The sequence below is a fragment of the Periplaneta americana genome, chromosome 8, assembly GCF_040183065.1.
Source record: "Periplaneta americana isolate PAMFEO1 chromosome 8, P.americana_PAMFEO1_priV1, whole genome shotgun sequence".
Classification (NCBI taxonomy): Eukaryota; Metazoa; Arthropoda; class Insecta; order Blattodea; family Blattidae; genus Periplaneta; species Periplaneta americana.
Genome location: NC_091124.1, coordinates 6,669,230 through 6,689,629, shown reverse-complemented (window position 1 = coordinate 6,689,629; position 20,400 = coordinate 6,669,230). Strand labels below are relative to the sequence as shown.

At 35.8% G+C, this 20,400-nt stretch overlaps 1 protein-coding gene across 1 annotated transcript in view; it reads right to left on the bottom strand.

The window, feature by feature from the left end:
- The window catches only part of Syx6 (Syntaxin 6), a 38,252-nt gene that overhangs the window by 12,522 nt on the left and 5,330 nt on the right, over positions 1–20,400 (bottom strand). Inside the window, exons 3-4 of the mRNA XM_069832302.1 lie at positions 8,670–8,764; positions 6,010–6,069 (exon numbers count right to left, since the gene is read on the bottom strand). Coding sequence (XP_069688403.1) covers positions 6,010–6,069; positions 8,670–8,764 — 155 coding nt within the window. The remainder of the gene's footprint in view (positions 1–6,009; positions 6,070–8,669; positions 8,765–20,400) is intronic.

The window sequence follows — 20,400 nt, the reverse complement described above, 5'->3', positions numbered from 1 at the left end:
TGAAGATAGATATTTTTGTTTTGCAAATTTGCAGTCATTGAACAGAAACCAAGATGGAGATTTCATTGCAACTAATTAGAAATTCCTCTTTCAGGTATGTAATAAACGATCTTTGCACAAAATAATGTACAATACACGAGCGGTATGTTTTCTTCAATTCTCGGAAATTAAAAAAGCTCAACTACGTTTTGCTTTTTCAAACTTTTCCTCAAACATGAAAACTTCAACAAACCGCTCTTGTAACGCATATTACTATTATTGACAAATCTTACAGAAATTGAAGAAAAATTCTGTGTTTATCTGAAACAATGCATTTGTGAGAGTAAAACAAAGTGACTGCAGGATGTGTCACTTATAATATTTACATCTTTATCGTAAGTTTTAGAGTTTATTTTTAAATATGAGGAAGGCAAACTGATCTGGCTGTGACCCATTCTTGACTCAGCATGTTATATCACTTCAAAACAAGTACTGGCAAATATCCCACATACTGGCATCTATTCCATACCTACAAAGTTCTTATAAGACTTTCATCTTTTCCAGAACAATAAAATTGAGTATGTGACTGCAACTGGAAAAACTTTGTAATATCCTACATTTTCATACGGATTTCACAATTAAACAGCAGCAACTACAACACCACCAATCTGTCCGTGACACATGTAAGTCCGTCGTTTCTGTGGGCCAGCAGATCACACAATACAATAATTCGTAATTTTGATACGAAATCAAGTCAATAGATAAATATCACTTTGTGTCTAATGAGATTGAAATATGTTTTGTTGGTCCAGTGCCTAGGCACTTGACAATGAAGTCATTCACAGTCTTGCACTCCAGTATTTTTGTACGATGTCATCTTCTTGTAGCAATGCTGTCCATTGTTTGATGTGTTCTTTCATTTGCGTCACACAATACACAGACAGAAGTATGGGGATTCATATCCTCTGCAGGTAACTTGTCAAACAATACTGACCTGTTACCAACCTGAACATCGCAACACATTTATGTGGCCCTTGGGGATTATCTTGGAATTGGTCAATAAAATTTCCCAGAATTTATCTTTTGCTCCATCAGAACCTTGTTGTTTTTGGGCAGATCTGAATTTGCTTTTCATAAGTTGTTTTATAAAATAAAATGGAAATCTATTCTAGTAAAATTGCAACGGTCTTTTTAGTCAAAAATTCTACTGTTGCATGGCATAACGGGAAGGAATCCACTGTAAACTAATTTTTGTCTCCAGTTTAGTTAGGTAACAGATAATTTTCTTACTTACTTACTGGCTTTTAAGGAACCCGGAGGTTCATTGCCGCCCTCACATAAGCCCGCCATTGGTCCCTATCCTGAGCAAGATTAATCCAGTCTCTACCATCATATCCCACCTCTCTCAAATCCATTTTAACATTGTCCTCCCATCTACGTCTCGGCCTCCCCAAAGGTCTTTTCCCCTCTGGCCTCCCAACTAACACTCTATATGCATTTCTGGATTCGCCCATACGTGCTACATGCCCTGCCCATCTCAAACGTCTGGATTTAATGTTCCTAATTATGCCAGGTGAAGGATACAATGCGTGCAGCTCTGTGTTGTGTAACTTTCTCCATTCTCCTGTAACTTCATCCCTCTTAGCCCTAAATATTTTCCTAAGAACCTTATTCTCAAAAATCCTCAATCTCTGTTCCTCTCTCAAAGTGAGAGTCCAAGTTTCACAGCCATACAGAACAACCGGTAATGTAACTGTTTTATAAATTCTAACTTTCAGATTTTTTGACAGCAGACTAGATGACAAAAGCTTCTCAACCGAATAATAACAGGCATTTCCCATATTTATTCTGTGTTTAATTTCCTCCCGAGTGTCATTTATATTTGTTACTGTTGCTCCAAGATATTTGAATTTTTCCACCTCTTCAAAGGATAAATCTCCAACTTTTGATAATTTTCTTACAATTCTGAATTTTAGTCCTTTTTGTAGACTTCTGTGAAATTACAGTTTGTATAGCTGCCCTTGAATATTATAATCTGGCATTGTTTTGGAATTTATTTAATGTATATAAATAGCAGTAACTTCCCCTTCAAAATTTGTTGTATATTCTCCTACAGAACGGCAAAATGAAAGGAGAGGACATATTTCTCCAGCTCCTGCTCCTCTTAAGTGTGATATAAGGGATCCAATCGCACAAATTTGTAAGCACTCCTTACGCGGGTATCTTGTCTCAACTATTTCTATAACCAAGTCTTCAAAACTAGTTTGCCTGTTTCACATTTTTTAACATTGCCCATGAGGACCAAACTATGTTCTGTACGAATGGTAAGCAATAAGTTGTCTTTCATTAATAAATTTCCTTTCCTGTGAGGAATACTTAAGTATTTTTTAAGCTTGTGCACTAATTTATAAAGATTGAGTGTGTTTTAATCTACCCATAGTTTAGATATTATATTAACTGTTTTCTGTATATGGCAATCTAAATAATTTTTCTTACTGTATTAGTGTTGGTTCTTTCAATTTTTCCTCAATTATATTAAGACATTCATAAGAATCTGCTTAGCAATAATTGGAGTTACTTTTCTGCTCCACTACCAGCAATTAATCTCAAGACCTGATTTTGAGGTAAACTGAGTTTATCCAGATAGTTTTTGGGTGATGCTATCAATACTGGATACTTGGTTTGAGGTACATATTGCATGTTGTATTCCGAGTTTCTCTTGTGCATCCCCATTTTTTTCTGCCAGCCTTTTTATAAGTGAAAGTCTTCTTGTTCACTTCTCTGAGATATTATCGACGTGGGGGTCAAAATATAAACGTCTGAAAATTAAGCTTGTGCCAATTAGTCCTGATTATGTAAACTATCATAAAGGCTGTCCCAACATTTGTCAAAACTTGTGATAGACAAATTTACATATTACCTGGAAATAGTCTAGGCAGCTGGATGTAATCTGAAGCGAATCTTCGAAAATATAATGACGACAATGATATCTTTCAACATATTACACACTATGAAAAAAAATAATAATAATAAAAATTAATAATAATAATAATAATAATAATAATAATAATAATAATGATGATTTATTTTACCTGGCAGTTAAGGCCGTAAGGCCTTCTCTTCCACTCAACCAGCAAAAAGTATATACACATATGCATGAACTTACAAAGAATTCAACAATTTAATTTAGATGAGTTTTACATGTATACAAGAGTTATTTACGAATTAAACAACAAAATACTATGAACTATTAATTAAACGCTGAAATAAACTGTGTAGCAGAATTAAGCTAAAATACATAGAATGTTAATATATTTCAAATAATATTAGATAATAGAAAGAGACAATTTTGAAAATACAGCACTATCAGGATGATGTCTAAAGAAAGAAGTAACAATGTAGTCAGTGATAGTTTAAGTCAGTATGATTGGAGTGAAATGCTAATAAGGTTATCTTTTAAGCTGTTTATAAAGGTGTTTATTGTCTTGCAGCCCCTAATACTTTGTGACAAGGAATTCCATTGACGTGAGGTGGATACTGTAAAAGATGATGAATAACAACATGTTCTATGAAGAGGTATACTTAGCGTGCCACAGATAAGTGATCTGGTATTTACGTCGTGGTTAGAGTATAGATAAGAGAAACGAGACGAAAGGTAATTTGGTGTTGAGGTGTGCAGAATTCGAAAGAGTAAAGACAAAGAGTGTAAAGTTCTGCGTTCTTTAAGTCGGAGCCACGAAAGACTTGCGAAGACCGGTGATAAGTGAGCATATCGTCGGATGTTGCACACGTATCTGATGCACATATTCTGAGCTCGCTGTAACTTCACTGACAGTTCAGAACTTAGGTCACTTTACAAAACGTCACAATAATCGAAGTGCAGCATTACTAGGGTTTGTACTAGGGTAAGACCAGAAAGTAACTATCAGGTGGATACTACAGAAGAAGGCAATTGAAAAACTAATTCATTTCTGTCACATTCTACATACTCTCAACAGCTGACAACCTTTGGATGATCTAGTTCTGAACAATCTCCATTGCTACTGAATCTCAACTTCGGACTGCAGAGGAGAGTAGGGGACTGCTGCAACCCACAACCCACAACCCAACTGTTTACTGTGAACTCTTTGGTATGAAATCCACCAACACAATCCCACAAAAATGAACCACATTATTATCATATGGCTGCAAAAGGGTATTTGTCGAATACAGGGGGGCAGCCATTAATCCTTCTCACTGAGGAACCAACCTGCACAAATACCCAATGTCCCATCCCTCCTTCCCGTGGTGCAGCTGTTAGTAACTAAAGGGAGGGGCTACTCATCAATTAGCACTGGTCAGCTTGATGTGTTAATGACTGAATTTGGTATAATTTTTTTCTATTCAATACCTAATTCCCTCTTTACCCTTTCCTATCCAGTCCTCTGACTGAACTCTTACTTTCTTCGACCCCAATGGTATCAGAGCATTCGAGGCCTAGGGGTTCATTTCACATTCCTTCCTACCCTTCCTACTTTTCTGTTCCTAGTGCTGACCTGCTATGGCACTAAAATCGTCCTCCAGTGACTTAAGAAGGGAAAGCTGGTTCCTAGTGCTGACTGCTATGGCACTAAAATCGTCCTCCAGTGACTTAAGGAGGGAAAGCTGGTGATCAACAAGATCTCCCAACTAAGTCCAGTGGACCCGTCAACCAACAGCAGGTGTGGTCCTCCAGACATTCTGGGGGTTGTGTGTAGATGAAGTAGCCACCAAAATGTTAAAATATGGTGTTCACTTAAATCGGCTACAACTTGCCATTTAATCATGATAATATCTTTGAAAAATATTGGAGTGCAAGAGGTCAAATGACTTCATTGTCAAATGCCTGGCATTAGAAAACAACAACATTATTATTATTTTCTGCACAGAGTATCTGCTTGGATTTCTCGGCTTCTCACAGCCAGTATCCTGTGATGTCCCATGGCGTAAATTCACATTTTGTCAGTGACAATTTTCTAGAAACCATTTTCTCCTTCCTATGAAAAAATTCACACAATGGTCCTATGTGTTCAGTTTTGCAAACTTTTGTCACAATTTTGGGAAATCATGTCCAATATAATTTCTTGAAGTGCAAATTTTCAGTACAATTTATGCAACAAAGATCGTGGAACATAAAAAATTGTTGTAACAATTCAGGACTTGTTAATTGTCTATTCAATAGACTTTCCTCTTCATCCTTCAGCAGCAAATGTTTGCTGGCTAGAGACATCAACCACTGTGCTGCTTGGCATGAAAGTTTTCCCTTCCTTCATAAGTTACATAAATTAATAATACCTTGACTCATCACATTCTGTCCTTACACTTCGCAATCTTCACTCCTCAAAATATTTATGAAGCTCCAAAACCCCTAATTAATTTTTCGCAACCAACATGCCAAATGATTTCTTTGAACAAGAACCCTTGATCACATATTAACAGATTAAGCAGCCTTATGGGCTTTGACGGCAACAACTTTTATCAATTTCACTATGCTGTCATCTAGCAATTGCAGAAGAAATCACGTTGTAACTCTCATTTGAACTGCATGGAGTAACTGTACTTCCATCTAGCAGTCGTTACCAATCCTGGTGGTTGTTCTCTTCCACATGTTACAGTTTTCAACATGGGGATGGCAAATCTGTTATATATGTGGAACTAACTATGTACACACAGCCCTGACATTGCCACATGCACGGAAAGTCTCTACTATTATGTTACTGAAATTGTAAGAATACTGTAACAGAAAAAGTTCAGGGAGAATGTTTATTTGATGGAAATATAAATGTCCAACATACATTAGTTCAACAAAGAAATATAAAAAATGTAATTCTTCCTGCAGACACATACACTTTGCTTATATAGCATTCGTTTACATACTTCATGATCCAGAAGTCTGTTCGTGAATTCGTGCACAATACAAATGCGGGAGTTTTGTTCGATTCTTGCCAAGAAGAAGACAACACAGGTCCTGTTTGGGAGAACAATTAAATTCTATAAGATTGTGATGCTCACCTGTCTGGCAGTTCTGTCTCTGTCTCTTCCCCGGGAGATATTCATCTTGTCTTTCATAGTCTGCAAAGAAACGAGAAACAAGAATAATGCATAAACCAAGAGAACAGAGGCTCTCATTATGCACAATTGATGACGTACTTTCCTATCAAATACTGGTCTCTCATATGAATGTATTTTACTAATGGCTCCACAACAAAAGGAATTCTTTGCGACCCAAATCTATGCAATATCTACTGCCCTGCATTTTAACATTGAGGTCACTCCTCCTCTTGGTTGCTACTGTTCAATAACAATTATCGGTATTTATTACTGCTAATATGCTAGCACAATAGGTACAATAACAATAAAATTACAATGTTAATGACAATTGATACAAGTACACCCACTCAAAATTAAATCTATCCATTAAACTGACAAATTTAAAGAAGTTGCTATTGTTTATAGATGTAGAAAAAACAGAACAATAATAACGGCAAAGATTGACAATGGTATTCTTGTTGTTTCGTCAACTGTCCAAAGATAGGTGACACCAATTAGGCACCACTTAGAAGGCAACAAAGCTAGGAGATAATGGGGTAGTGTGTCCAGTTCCTTTCCCCCTACATTACATTCATCACTGACTAGTAACATATTACAATAATTAATTGATGAACTAGTGGACTTACTCGTGTTAAATATGTAATATTCGTCCAGCTTACAGCTGTTTCAGTGCATCACGCACCATCATCAGAGCCTACTAGATCGCGGCGTCATCTCGAACTTCTCTGCCTGTTAGGAAGGTGTGTTTTATTGTTGGAATGTGTTGGATTGTGGAGTCGAATAGTGTGTGTGTACTGAAATTGATCTGTGTGTTGAGGATTTGATCAGGGTGTGTTTTAGTGTGTTTGTATATTTCGTATTGTTCTAGTGTGTTGAGTTTTTGGTTCTTGGGTTGTGTGTGTAGGATTTCCATGAAACAGCTGTAAGCCGGATGAATATTACATATTTAACACGAGTAAGTCCACTAGTTCATCAATTAATTATATTCAAGTGTTAAAAGTGGTGTACGCAAGATTCAAAAATGGATATTACACTAATCAGACTTCAGATGCATACAAACAATTGTTCTTCCTCTGACACATATCGTCAAGTGAGATGTACTGCCTGATAATCAGAGGTAAACAATGATATTAATGGTAAATATTTACAAGTTTAAAGAAGTAAGTCTTTAGATTAAAAACCAAGTCTATACATTACATGAATCGAATTCAATACTATGTATGTTGGCATTTTTAACGAATCTGGAGACTGGAAAGAGGTTTAGAATTTCTATTACAGAAAAGTTTGTGAGCTCTCATGTCTTTCATAGCAACTCGAAAGCTAATGCTGTTTATGAAAGAATCACATGTTGTAATATATCACCTTCACGGATCTTGCATAAGAATAGATATAAGCTTCGACAATTAAAGAAATCACAGTTTTTCCACTGGCAGAAATCTATATGAACATCCCTAATTTAGCAGAAACAGTTGTAACGGAATTCCAGACTACAGATGTATATTGAATTCTCATAGAGCAGAGTATTAGAAGAGAAGAGAGCCACGACATAGCTGCCAATCTGGAGTTGTGCTCGGGCATGGGCTGATTATCTGATTGGATCTTTTCCGAAGTTTTCCCAACTGTAAGGCGAATGTAAGATAATCTATGGCGAATCCTTGGACTCATCTCGTCAAATATCACCTCACTATCACCAATCCCATTAATGCTAAATAACCTAGTAGTGATACAGCGTCATTAAATAAGCAAGTAAATCCTTTTGTAATGTATATAAGTACATTAAGAGAATGAGGAGAGAAAGAATAAGTTGCTGACCGTTTTATTCCCTGCATTCTGACTGCATTAGCGTACAAAATGTTATCTACATGCTTGTGAAAATACAGTTTACTGTCAGTTAATACTTCAAAGTCTTTAACACAATCTGTTCTGATGATGATGGTGGTGGTGGTGGTGGTGTAATAATAATAATAATAATAATAATAATAATAATAATAATAATATACAGTATTAAAAGAAATATTTATAAAAATAATGAATAATCTGCTCTCAAATATAGAATGACCTCAGAGATCAAGAAATATCAGACGATAAATTTTTTTTAATGTATAAAAATAAAACTTGTAAAATAGTGAATTTTACATAGTTTTCATACTGCAGACTAACTTATAAAAACATTTCAACAAAATACAACATATTTCATACGTATATAATTGACACATATACATTAACTACTAAAATATAAATTATATTGTAAAAGTTGTCATGAATCCTTGACAATCTGAAGTACAATTCGGTCAATTTCAAAAGTTGTAATTTTTAACAATTTGAATCTCTATCCCAAATAATTAATCCAACGATTGTCCAATTAGATAGACGAATCTTAAACTTGAGTGCAACATATGGCAAACAAGGTTCATACATTGCCTGTTGCACATCCTATTCAAAACAGACAATTGGATCTAGTAGCACCTCGGTTAATAAATAAATTGAGTTTAAAAATAACTTAATTGAACTGAACTTACACATCCTGAACTGAGGATGAAGTCTGATGTATTTGCTATTTTAATGCTTATGATGGGGTCCACTAAGGATGAGACAAGTGTGAAAGGGATAGATATTCTCACCTTCACTTCCTCACGGGTTTGGTCGATGAAGCTTCTTCTGCTGCTCAGCTCCTTGTTGTCGATCTTGAACTTGCTGGGATTCTTTTCAACAATACGTTAAGTCAAAGTTAAGGATAATAATAATAATAATAATAATAATAATAATAATAATAATAATAATAATAATAATAATAATAACACATTTCATTTGCACTGGACTTCATTTCCAATTGCACCAATCCTAATTCCAAGGAACTAAATTGTTCTACACTGTACATCACAAATGCCTACGTACAGTGACCTATAGTGTTCATAATTGTAACTAATGTATTCACTTTACGAATTATGACATTAGAAATTGAAAACAACAAATCCATAAATTTTCTAGACATCACAATAACAAAAGTAGACAACAAACACACATTCAAAGTATACAGAAAACCCACAACAACAACAACACACATACACAACACATCCAACCACCCCACACAACACAAACAAGCTGCATTCCGAACAATGGTACACAGACTACTCAACATACCAATGAACCAACAGGATTACAACGAAGAGCTAAACACGATCAAATACATAGCACAAGAAAACGGATACAACCCTAACATAATAGACAACATAATACGTAAGACAAAACATAACCACAAAAAACATAAGAATACAACACAAACACAAGAACACAAAAAATACATCACACTAACATACGAAAACAAAAACACATATAAAATTGCAACCTCATTCAAGAAATTAAACTACAACATCGCATACAGAACAAATAACACTCTACAAAAACATCTCAACACATAAACAAACAAATACAACCACACAGGCGTATACAAACTCAAATGCAACACCTGCAACAACTTCTACATAGGACAGACAGGCAGATCATTTCAAACACGTTACAAAGAACACATCACACCCATAACAAAATTGCAAAACACCTCCACATATGCAGAACACATCACAAATGCCAACCACACCTACAGAGATATCAACACAGATATGGAAATACTGCACATCCAACCAAAAAGCCAGAAACTCAACACACTAGAACAATATGAAATATACAGACACACGAAAACACACCCCAACGATATTCTCAACACACAACTCAATTTCAAAACACACACACTCTTTGACTCTACACAACGAACGCACCCACACAGGAAACAAGAGGTGCCAACACCAACAACGACCAGTTCCGAAGATGACCGAAAAATAGGTCGAAACATGTTAACAAGGTACGTTAATAATATTTAACACAAGAAAGTTCTTACCATATAAATTCCGAAGTGATACAGTGTTAAAATTTGTGTAATCAAGATGTATAAAAAAAAAGAACTTCGAAGTTTGAAAAATCACGCCTAAACTAGTCACTAAGGTGGAGTACCATATAAGTTAACACAGCGAAGAATAAAAGATGTTACTTCAACAAGTTGTAATTATCATTAATGACAAAAGTAAAGTAAAGAGTGATTTTATAAATGTTTATGAGCGTATATTCGACATATGTTACTGATGCTAATTTTCATAAGTGAGGCCTAGTAAATTCTTTAAGCATTAATAGAGTATTAATCTTAGAAGAATTGTGTTCACTACTTCAAAACTGTACTGTTGCATTTGAAGAAGATGGATTTTACGAAGAATTGTGTGGAATTAGAAAAATCTTGCAACCTGCACTGGCAAAACAGCTTGGTTCTGTCCCTAAAAGTACTTGTACATGTGTAAAACCTCTGACAATGAATGGTGCCTGAAAAAGTGATAACTTTTCAAAGAATATCTTCATTCCAAAAGAATACCAGTTTAAAGTTCTGACAGGGAAAGGATTTCCTCTATCACGAAATAAACGTGAATTGATATTAGGAACAACCTGGACGTTTATTCTGCTATATGTGAGCTACAGGTGCTAAGTAATTCTATCTAAATAGTGCAGTGAAATGTACGATATTTTTCTGAAGACAAAACTTTACTGCAAAGTGCTTGCAGTAAGAATAAGAACACCAATCATAGTGAGAAAAGAGACAACAATGATGGGGCATTTCCTGTGGAAGAAGTACATAGTGTCCTACTAACTTAGCAGTTTCCTGCTTATTTAATGCACGATATAGGCTGCAATACACGTTAATTATTTTAACTTGTGCATAATGTTTCTATTCCATCCCAAGAATCAGTGCCCTCTTTTCTTCATTTTTTTCTCTGGTTATCTTATGTACGAGTAAAATCTCTTTTCCAGACTAGGCAATATCATGACTTGGGAGTCCACACCTGTGGAGTAATGGTCAGCGCGTCTGGCCGCAAAACCAGGTGGCCCGGGTTCGAATTCCGGTCGGGGCAAGTTACCTGGTTGAGGTTTTTTCCGGGGTTTTCCCTCAACCCAATACGAGCAAATGCTGGGTAACTTTCGGTGCTGGACCCCGGACTCATTTCATCGGCATTATCACCTTCATATCATTCAGACGCTAAATAACCTGGATGTTGATACAGCATCGTAAAAAACCCACTAAAATAAAAATAAAAAAAAATCATGACTTGGAGAAGTACGGTTTTCTAGAGCAGTGGTTCCCAAACTTCATGAAGACGACCTACTTTTGTGTGACCCTCCGTCCACTACTGTACAGGTACTTAACCCCATTCCAAAAATATAAATTCCTATACAATTGAAAATAACGAGTAATTATACTCAAAACCATTGCATACCACAAAAAAAAGACCAAAATAGAAGTATATGGTACAACAATTACACGAAATATTAAGTAAACATCTTCTCTAGTACTTCGAATTATTCCCACAGTGGTGCTGAGGTAATAATTAAATAAAAAATAATATATTCCATCAAAGGAAGAGCATTGCAAACTCGTATGGGTTTGTTAAAGATGAAAATATTCGTCATCACACAGAAGTAAAATGGCTTTTGTGGGGTGGCGTGTTGAAAAGACTTCTACAATTCAGAGCAGAACTTTTAATGTAATTACCAGTATCGGTACGTAGAAGATGAGAAACTGGAATATGCAACATTATTTCCCATTTCTCTTTGGCTCTTAGATGACTTCCTTGCTGATATTTTCGAACACTTAAACACTTTGAATAGTAGTTTGTGAGGCCAAGATGTTAATGTTATGTCAACCAGGAATATAAAGCCATTTCTGGTCAACATCACTTGATAAATTTAATTCATTTCAGTCTACTACAGAACTTATGTATGATATGACACACACTGAGTTTGTTTTTATGGACATACAATTAAGTTTCCACAATTTTAAACAGCGACTTTTTGAGTATTTCCCCAAATAAACTCGAAACAATGACGACAGTCACAGATGGATACGACAGTTCCATTTAAGTGGCTAAAATTCCAGAAAATATGAAAGAGAAACTCGCTGAAATATGAGACTTGCAGAATGTAGACCAGTTCTGGATCAAAAGAATTCAAGAATACCTCGAACTTGTGAAAGTACGTCGTTTTTATTAAACTGTTGATAATATTATACAAAATTGGTTTCTTATCTATGATCATCATCAAAACAAAAGCAAGAAATTTTCCTGATATCACTGTGTGTCCAGATCTGAGAATTAAGCTACTTTCTGAAAAACAGGCACATTTATTGCATTAAATATTTACTTTATAACTGCTAAAAGATTTTTTTATTTGTAGGACCTATGTTCAACGTTGTTCATGTTTGTTTCTAAATACAACATAAATGTTGTCTGCCGTATCTTTCTCAAAAGCACAACGTCCCTCTTAAACAATGGTCCGTCATTGGTTTGCTGTTTGGCAGTAGAGGTTCTATTACAAAATTCACATGGAATTATCTTAAGAAACTTCACATTCCTTTTGATTATGTAATGTCTATTCTTATAAATATTATCAAGGATTCTCTTCAAATATTACATCATCATCTCTATTTCAATTAATCAACTTATATTTGCCTTCAACAATTAACTTTCTTTTTTCTTTAATGTATCACATCACATTATTATACATGTTTATTGTATTCAGGACCCTTGTGGTCACTCAAAATTCTTTGAGCTGATGTCTATAATTTAGAAATTTATTATAATGATGAGTTTTTGTCTATTTTGTGAATCATCTCGCAACCACTTCAGTTCCTCACACGACTCCCACTTTGGGAATCCCTGTTCTAGAGACTTCTATTCTAGACATTCTTCCTACCGTGTTCGTTCATGATATGTGTTGCCACGCACTGATAACATAGCAAATTTGGTATGTTCACCTTGACTCCTATCTTCAATGTCACAAAACACTTTATGACTAGCATTCAGCTTTATCTCTTGCGTGTGTATGGTCTTCTTCCATTGCTGGTATCTTCCTCCTGCACTGCTCAATCACTGCATTACTTTCTTTTTTTTTATCAATTGGATTTTATGTACGATTTTCTGCAAAATTTGAATTATGAATCTAAAAAAAAAGCGGTTCTTTCTTACTTAAGACTGCCCTCAATTCCGCAACAGATCAATATAGGTAACTGTTTTCTTCATCAGTCACACAATCACTCCCCAGGTCATATTGATAGGACCATCGTTAGACACTCTACAACGTCCGATCTTATAAGGATACACAAATTTTAATCTTCTGTCAGAAAGCGATACAGCATGTGTCACACACTCAAGATGAGGCAGGATATTATGTACAGATTTCTGTCTCTAACCTGGTACTCAATTCAGTAGATCACTCCTTCTTGAAGCAGACTGTCTACATTTTTAATATTCAGGTAACAGTGAATTCCATTCCCTGCGTAGAAAGTATTGGACATTCTACTACAGTACAAAATTCTCACAATTATCCATCTGACAATTAAGGCACTTGAACTTCAATACAAATTAATCATTGTACAAGTTAAATGTGCACGGATAAAAAGATGGAGTTGAAATTCAGTTTTCAAAACTATGAATTACACAAGACAGCATTGAAACATTTTCTCCTCCAACTTGACATTAGTGGTTACCCAAGGTCCTTCACTGAGGAAAATATGAATTTGCTATAGACAAGCAACAGTAAACCAATATGTCTCATTTTACTTCCTCATTAAGATGTTGTTGTTTTCTAATGCCAGGCGTTTCACAATAAAGTCATTTGACCTCTTGCACTCCAATATTTTTCAAAGATATTATCATGGTCAGCCACTGAAGCACAGATTTTGAGGTGTTCCGAATCCATTTCTTGGTTTGAGTTGCACAATGGGCAGTTAGGGGACTGATATATTCCAATTCTATGCAGGTGTTTGGCCAAACAATCATGGCCTGTTGCCAATCTAAATGCAGCTACAGACGATTTTCGTGGTAAATCGGGAATTAACTGCGGATTATGATGCAGAGAGTTCCATTTTTTCCCTTGTGATTGTGTTATCAAATTTTGTTTGTTGAAGTCTAAGTATGTAGATTTAATAAATATCTTCTCAGAGTAATACGTAGATTTAGTAACAGGTCTGTAAGTAGCAGTGCTGCCCTTCTTTGCTAAAGCATCCGCATTCTCGTTTCCTAGGATTCCACAATGGGATGGTATCCATTGGAATACAATTCTTTTATTGAGTGATATTAGTTGAGAGAGCATTTTAGTTATTTCTGCTGTTTGAGAGGAAGGTGTGTGTTTAGAGACTATTGATAGAATAGCTGCTTTGGAGTCTGACAGTATAACTGCATTCTTAAATTTATTGATGTGGCATAGAAGATTCCTGAGACTTTCTCCTCATTAATATGTGAATTGATATAATCCACATAAAATTAAATACCTAGGATCCAAGCACATCACAGTCGAGAAAATCAATTAAGCAACTTATCAGAATGAATAATTGATATCTTAAATACATCGGTCACGTTACCAGAGATACAGAAGAAACAAAAATTTAAAAAGTGGTTAGATAATATAAAACACATTAAAAACCACAGCAAGGTATGACAATAATTTAGGAAGTATTCAAAAATTCTAACTGGAAGTCATTCTGACAATGCAGTCGCATATGAACTACACTGTGAGCTTCGCAGATTAGAATACTTTGCAATATTATTATACGAATGAATCTTTACAATGCAATAGTTTCTCTTTAACCAACACTACACTCACTTCCCGTTCCTCAAGAATGGAGGACCAATCCACCATCCTATGTAACAAATATCAATTAATACCAGAAGCTAAAGAAGCCTTCCAGAAAAATAAAAGCTGTTCTTGGTCAAATTTTATGTATAGATCCAGAGTATGATGTTTAAAATTGTACACTGGATGTCATTTTCTTTTATGTAGTTAATTGTAGCAAGTGATTTTAATAGGTTAATTACTTTTATTAAATATGTTGCAACATTTCAAAGCTGGAAACTTCAGCCATGAGGATCCTCCTGCCCAATACAGATTCACTGTATTATTATCTTTATCATATTTGTTAGTCCTTGAATTTGTGTTGCGTAAAACATGGCAGTCTTTTAGATGTGAAGCATCCATAACCCTTGAGCTGGCACGAAAACTTTTCAAAGAAAGTGAAGCTCCAAGGGAGACTATGTTACTCTCAATATAATGTAAATGTTGGTCTAAGATGGCAATTCTGAGATTTGTTATATTTAAGTGAGCACTTAGGGGTGGGGCAATGATGAAAAAGAATCATCCCTAAATAATGAGAATTTTAAGGAATTATTAAAAATATTAACATCCAAGAAAGCTTTAGAAATACAAAATTACTATTAAAAAAAAATAAAAATTTGTTCAGTGGTGATTCAAAACAACAAAAAATTAAGTAATAGACCCCCCATTTTTTAATATATCCATTATCATAAAAACACAACCTAAAGATGCATTTGCTTTTTCCATTCAAGCTGAACCTCGGAATGATCTACTAGTTAGTAGGTGCATGGAAGGATGTTAGGGTCTTAACAATATGTGTGGATACGTTAGTAGGCGAATGGAAGGATGTTAGGGTCTTAACAATATGTGTGGATACGTTAGTAGGCGAATGGAAGGATGTTAGGTCTTAACAATATGTGTGGATACGTTAGTAGGCGAATGGAAGGATGTTAGGGTCTTAACAATATGTGTGGATACGTTAGTAGGCGAATGGAAGGATGTTAGGGTCTTAACAATATGTGTGGATACGTTAGTAGGTGAATGGAAGGATGTTAGGGTCTTAACAATATGTGTGGATACGTTAGTAGGTGAATGGAAGGATGTTAGGGTCTTAACAATATGTGTGGATACGTTAGTAGGTGAATGGAAGGATGTTAGGGTCTTAACAATATGTGTGGATACGTTAGTAGGTGAATAGAAGGATGTTAGGGTCTTAACAATATGTGTGGATACGTTAGTAGGTGAATGGAAGGATGTTAGGGTCTTAACAATATGTGTGGATACGTTAGTAGGTGAATGGAAGGATGTTAGGGTCTTAACAATATGTGTGGATACGTTAGTAGGTGAATGGAAGGATGTTAGGGTCTTAACAATATGTGTGGATACGTTAGTAGGTGAATGGAAGGATGTTAGGATCTTAACAATATGTGTGGATACGTTAGTAGGTGAATGGAAGGATGTTAGGGTCTTAACAATATGTGTGGATACGTTAGTAGGTGAATGGAAGGATGTTAGGATCTTAACAATATGTGTGGATACGTTAGTAGGTGAATGGAAGGATGTTAGGGTCTTAACAATATGTGTGGATACGTTAGTAGGTGAATGGAAGGATGTTAGGGTCTTAACAATATGTGTGGATACGTTAGTAGGTGAATGGAAGGATGTTAGGGTCTTAACAATATGTGTGGATACGTTAGTAGGTGAATGGAAGGATGTTAGGGTCTTAACAATATGTGTGGATACGTTAGTAGGTGAATGGAAGGATGTTAGGGTCTTAACAATATGTGTGGATACGTTAGTAGGTGAATGGAAGGATGTTAGGGTCTTAACAATATGTGTGGATACGTTAGTAGGTGAATGGAAGGATGTTAGGGTCTTAACAATATGTGTGGATACGTTAGTAGGTGAATGGAAGGATGTTAGGGTCTTAACAATATGTGTGGATACGTTAGTAGGTGAATGGAAGGATGTTAGGGTCTTAACAATATGTGTGGATACGTTAGTAGGTGAATGGAAGGATGTTAGGATCTTAACAATATGTGTGGATACGTTAGTAGGTGAATGGAAGGATGTTAGGATCTTAACAATATGTGTGGATACGTTAGTAGGTGAATGGAAGGATGTTAGGATCTTAACAATATGTGTGGATACGTTAGTAGGTGAATGGAAGGATGTTAGGATCTTAACAATATGTGTGGATACGTTAGTAGGTGAATGGAAGGATGTTAGGTTCTTAACAATATGTGTGGATACGTTAGTAGGTGAATGGAAGGATGTTAGGGTCTTAACAATATGTGTGGATACGTTAGTAGGTGAATGGAAGGATGTTAGGGTCTTAACAATATGTGTGGATACGTTAGTAGGTGAATGGAAGGATGTTAGGGTCTTAACAATATGTGTGGATACGTTAGTAGGTGAATGGAAGGATGTTAGGGTCTTAACAATATGTGTGGATACGTTAGTAGGTGAATGGAAGGATGTTAGGGTCTTAACAATATGTGTGGATACGTTAGTAGGTGAATGGAAGGATGTTAGGGTCTTAACAATATGTGTGGATACGTTAGTAGGTGAGTGGAAGGATGTTAGGATCTCAACAATATGTGTGGATACGTTAGTAGGTGAGTGGAAGGATGTTAGGATCTCAACAATATGTGTGGATACGTTAGTAGGTGAATGGAAGGATGTTAGGATCTCAACAATATGTGTGGATACGTTAGTAGGTGAATGGAAGGATGTTAGGATCTTAACAATATGTGTGGATACGTTAGTAGGTGAATGGAAGGATGTTAGGGTCTGAACAATATGTGTGGATACGTTAGTAGGCGAATGGAAGGATGTTAGGGTCTTAAGAATATGTGTGGATACGTTAGTAGGCGAATGGAAGGATGTTAGGGTCTTAAGAATATGTGTGGATACGTTAGTAGGCGAATGGAAGGATGTTAGGGTCTTAACAATATGTGTGGATACGTTAGTAGGCGAATGGAAGGATGTTAGGGTCTTAACAATATGTGTGGATACGTTAGTAGGTGAATGGAAGGATGTTAGGGTCTTAACAATATGTGTGGATACGTTAGTAGGTGAATGGAAGGATGTTAGGGTCTTAACAATATGTGTGGATACGTTAGTAGGTGAATGGAAGGATGTTAGGATCTTAACAATATGTGTGGATACGTTAGTAGGTGAATGGAAGGATGTTAGGATCTTAACAATATGTGTGGATACGTTAGTAGGTGAATGGAAGGATGTTAGGGTCTTAACAATATGTGTGGATACGTTAGTAGGTGAATGGAAGGATGTTAGGGTCTTAACAATATGTGTGGATACGTTAGTAGGTGAATGGAAGGATGTTAGGGTCTTAACAATATGTGTGGATACGTTAGTAGGTGAATGGAAGGATGTTAGGGTCTTAACAATATGTGTGGATACGTTAGTAGGTGAATGGAAGGATGTTAGGGTCTTAACAATATGTGTGGATACGTTAGTAGGTGAATGGAAGGATGTTAGGGTCTTAACAATATGTGTGGATACGTTAGTAGGTGAATGGAAGGATGTTAGGGTCTTAACAATATGTGTGGATACGTTAGTAGGTGAATGGAAGGATGTTAGGGTCTTAACAATATGTGTGGATACGTTAGTAGGTGAATGGAAGGATGTTAGGATCTTAACAATATGTGTGGATACGTTAGTAGGTGAATGGAAGGATGTTAGGATCTTAACAATATGTGTGGATACGTTAGTAGGTGAATGGAAGGATGTTAGGATCTTAACAATATGTGTGGATACGTTAGTAGGTGAATGGAAGGATGTTAGGGTCTTAACAATATGTGTGGATACGTTAGTAGGTGAATGGAAGGATGTTAGGGTCTTAACAATATGTGTGGATACGTTAGTAGGTGAATGGAAGGATGTTAGGGTCTTAACAATATGTGTGGATACGTTAGTAGGTGAATGGAAGGATGTTAGGGTCTTAACAATATGTGTGGATACGTTAGTAGGTGAATGGAAGGATGTTAGGGTCTTAACAATATGTGTGGATACGTTAGTAGGTGAATGGAAGGATGTTAGGGTCTTAACAATATGTGTGGATACGTTAGTAGGTGAATGGAAGGATGTTAGGGTCTTAACAATATGTGTGGATACGTTAGTAGGTGAATGGAAGAATGTTAGGGTCTTAACAATATGTGTGGATACGTTAGTAGGTGAATGGAAGGATGTTAGGGTCTTAACAATATGTGTGGATACGTTAGTAGGTGAATGGAAGGATGTTAGGATCTTAACAATATGTGTGGATACGTTAGTAGGTGAATGGAAGGATGTTAGGATCTTAACAATATGTGTGGATACGTTAGTAGGTGAATGGAAGGATGTTAGGGTCTTAACAATATGTGTGGATACGTTAGTAGGTGAATGGAAGGATGTTAGGGTCTTAACAATATGTGTGGATACGTTAGTAGGTGAATGGAAGGATGTTAGGGTCTTAACAATATGTGTGGATACGTTAGTAGGTGAATGGAAGGATGTTAGGATCTTAACAATGTGTGGATACGTTAGTAGGTGAATGGAAGGATGTTAGGGTCTTAACAATATGTGTGGATACGTTAGTAGGTGAATGGAAGGATGTAAGGATCTTAACAATATGTGTGGATACGTTAGTAGGTGAATGGAAGGATGTTAGGATCTTAACAATATGTGTGGATACGTTAGTAGGTGAATGGAAGGATGTTAGGATCTTAACAATATGTGTGGATACGTTAGTAGGTGAATGGAAGGATGTTAGGGTCTTAACAATATGTGTGGATACGTTAGTAGGTGAATGGAAGGATGTTAGGATCTTAACAATATGTGTGGATACGTTAGTAGGTGAATGGAAGGATGTTAGGGTCTTAACAATATGTGTGGATACGTTAGTAGGTGAATGGAAGGATGTTAGGATCTATACAATATGTGTGGATACATTAGCTGGGAATTTGTCTTAACTACAGGATGGTGTTTTAAGATATTTCTATGATGGGCAAGAAAAAAATGTATACTATTGCACAGTGCTACGATGAACTGTATTATGTTCACACAATTAAAACAATTAAGGATAAGGCTCTTCACGCTGTTTTTGTATGGTGCATCATTTAAATTTCAATTTGCAACAAAATCGCAAAAAAAAAAAAAAAAAAAAAAAACCATCCCTAAAACATGTTGGTGTTCCAACTCTAGATTATACAGTTGCTGGGAAGGCAAGTCAAACATATCTGAGCTACTTATACCATTAGACTGTGAAAGTGATTTCTCAATGAGTTCAATAACTCTGAATTTGCTTTTTCGCCGTGGTCTTATTCAATGATGACTTTGGTTTGACCGATATTCTTTTTGAAAACCTGACAAAGAAAAATCTTTTGACATTATTACTGCATCACCATTCATGCACTGAATGGACTGAACTTTGTGTAACACTTTGGAGGAGAAGTAACATCTCAACTGAAATTATGACAAGCTGTACTATGAAATACAGATGCTGTTTTGATGGAAATGCAAGTGAGATTTCGAAACTGTGACACCTGCAATGTCTTGGTGTTCCTGATTCATCAAACAACTCCCTGTTACTTCTCTTCTGAATTTACAATAGAATCGGTTATTGTTGAAGGGAACTATTATGTGTACAATATATGTTGGTTTAAT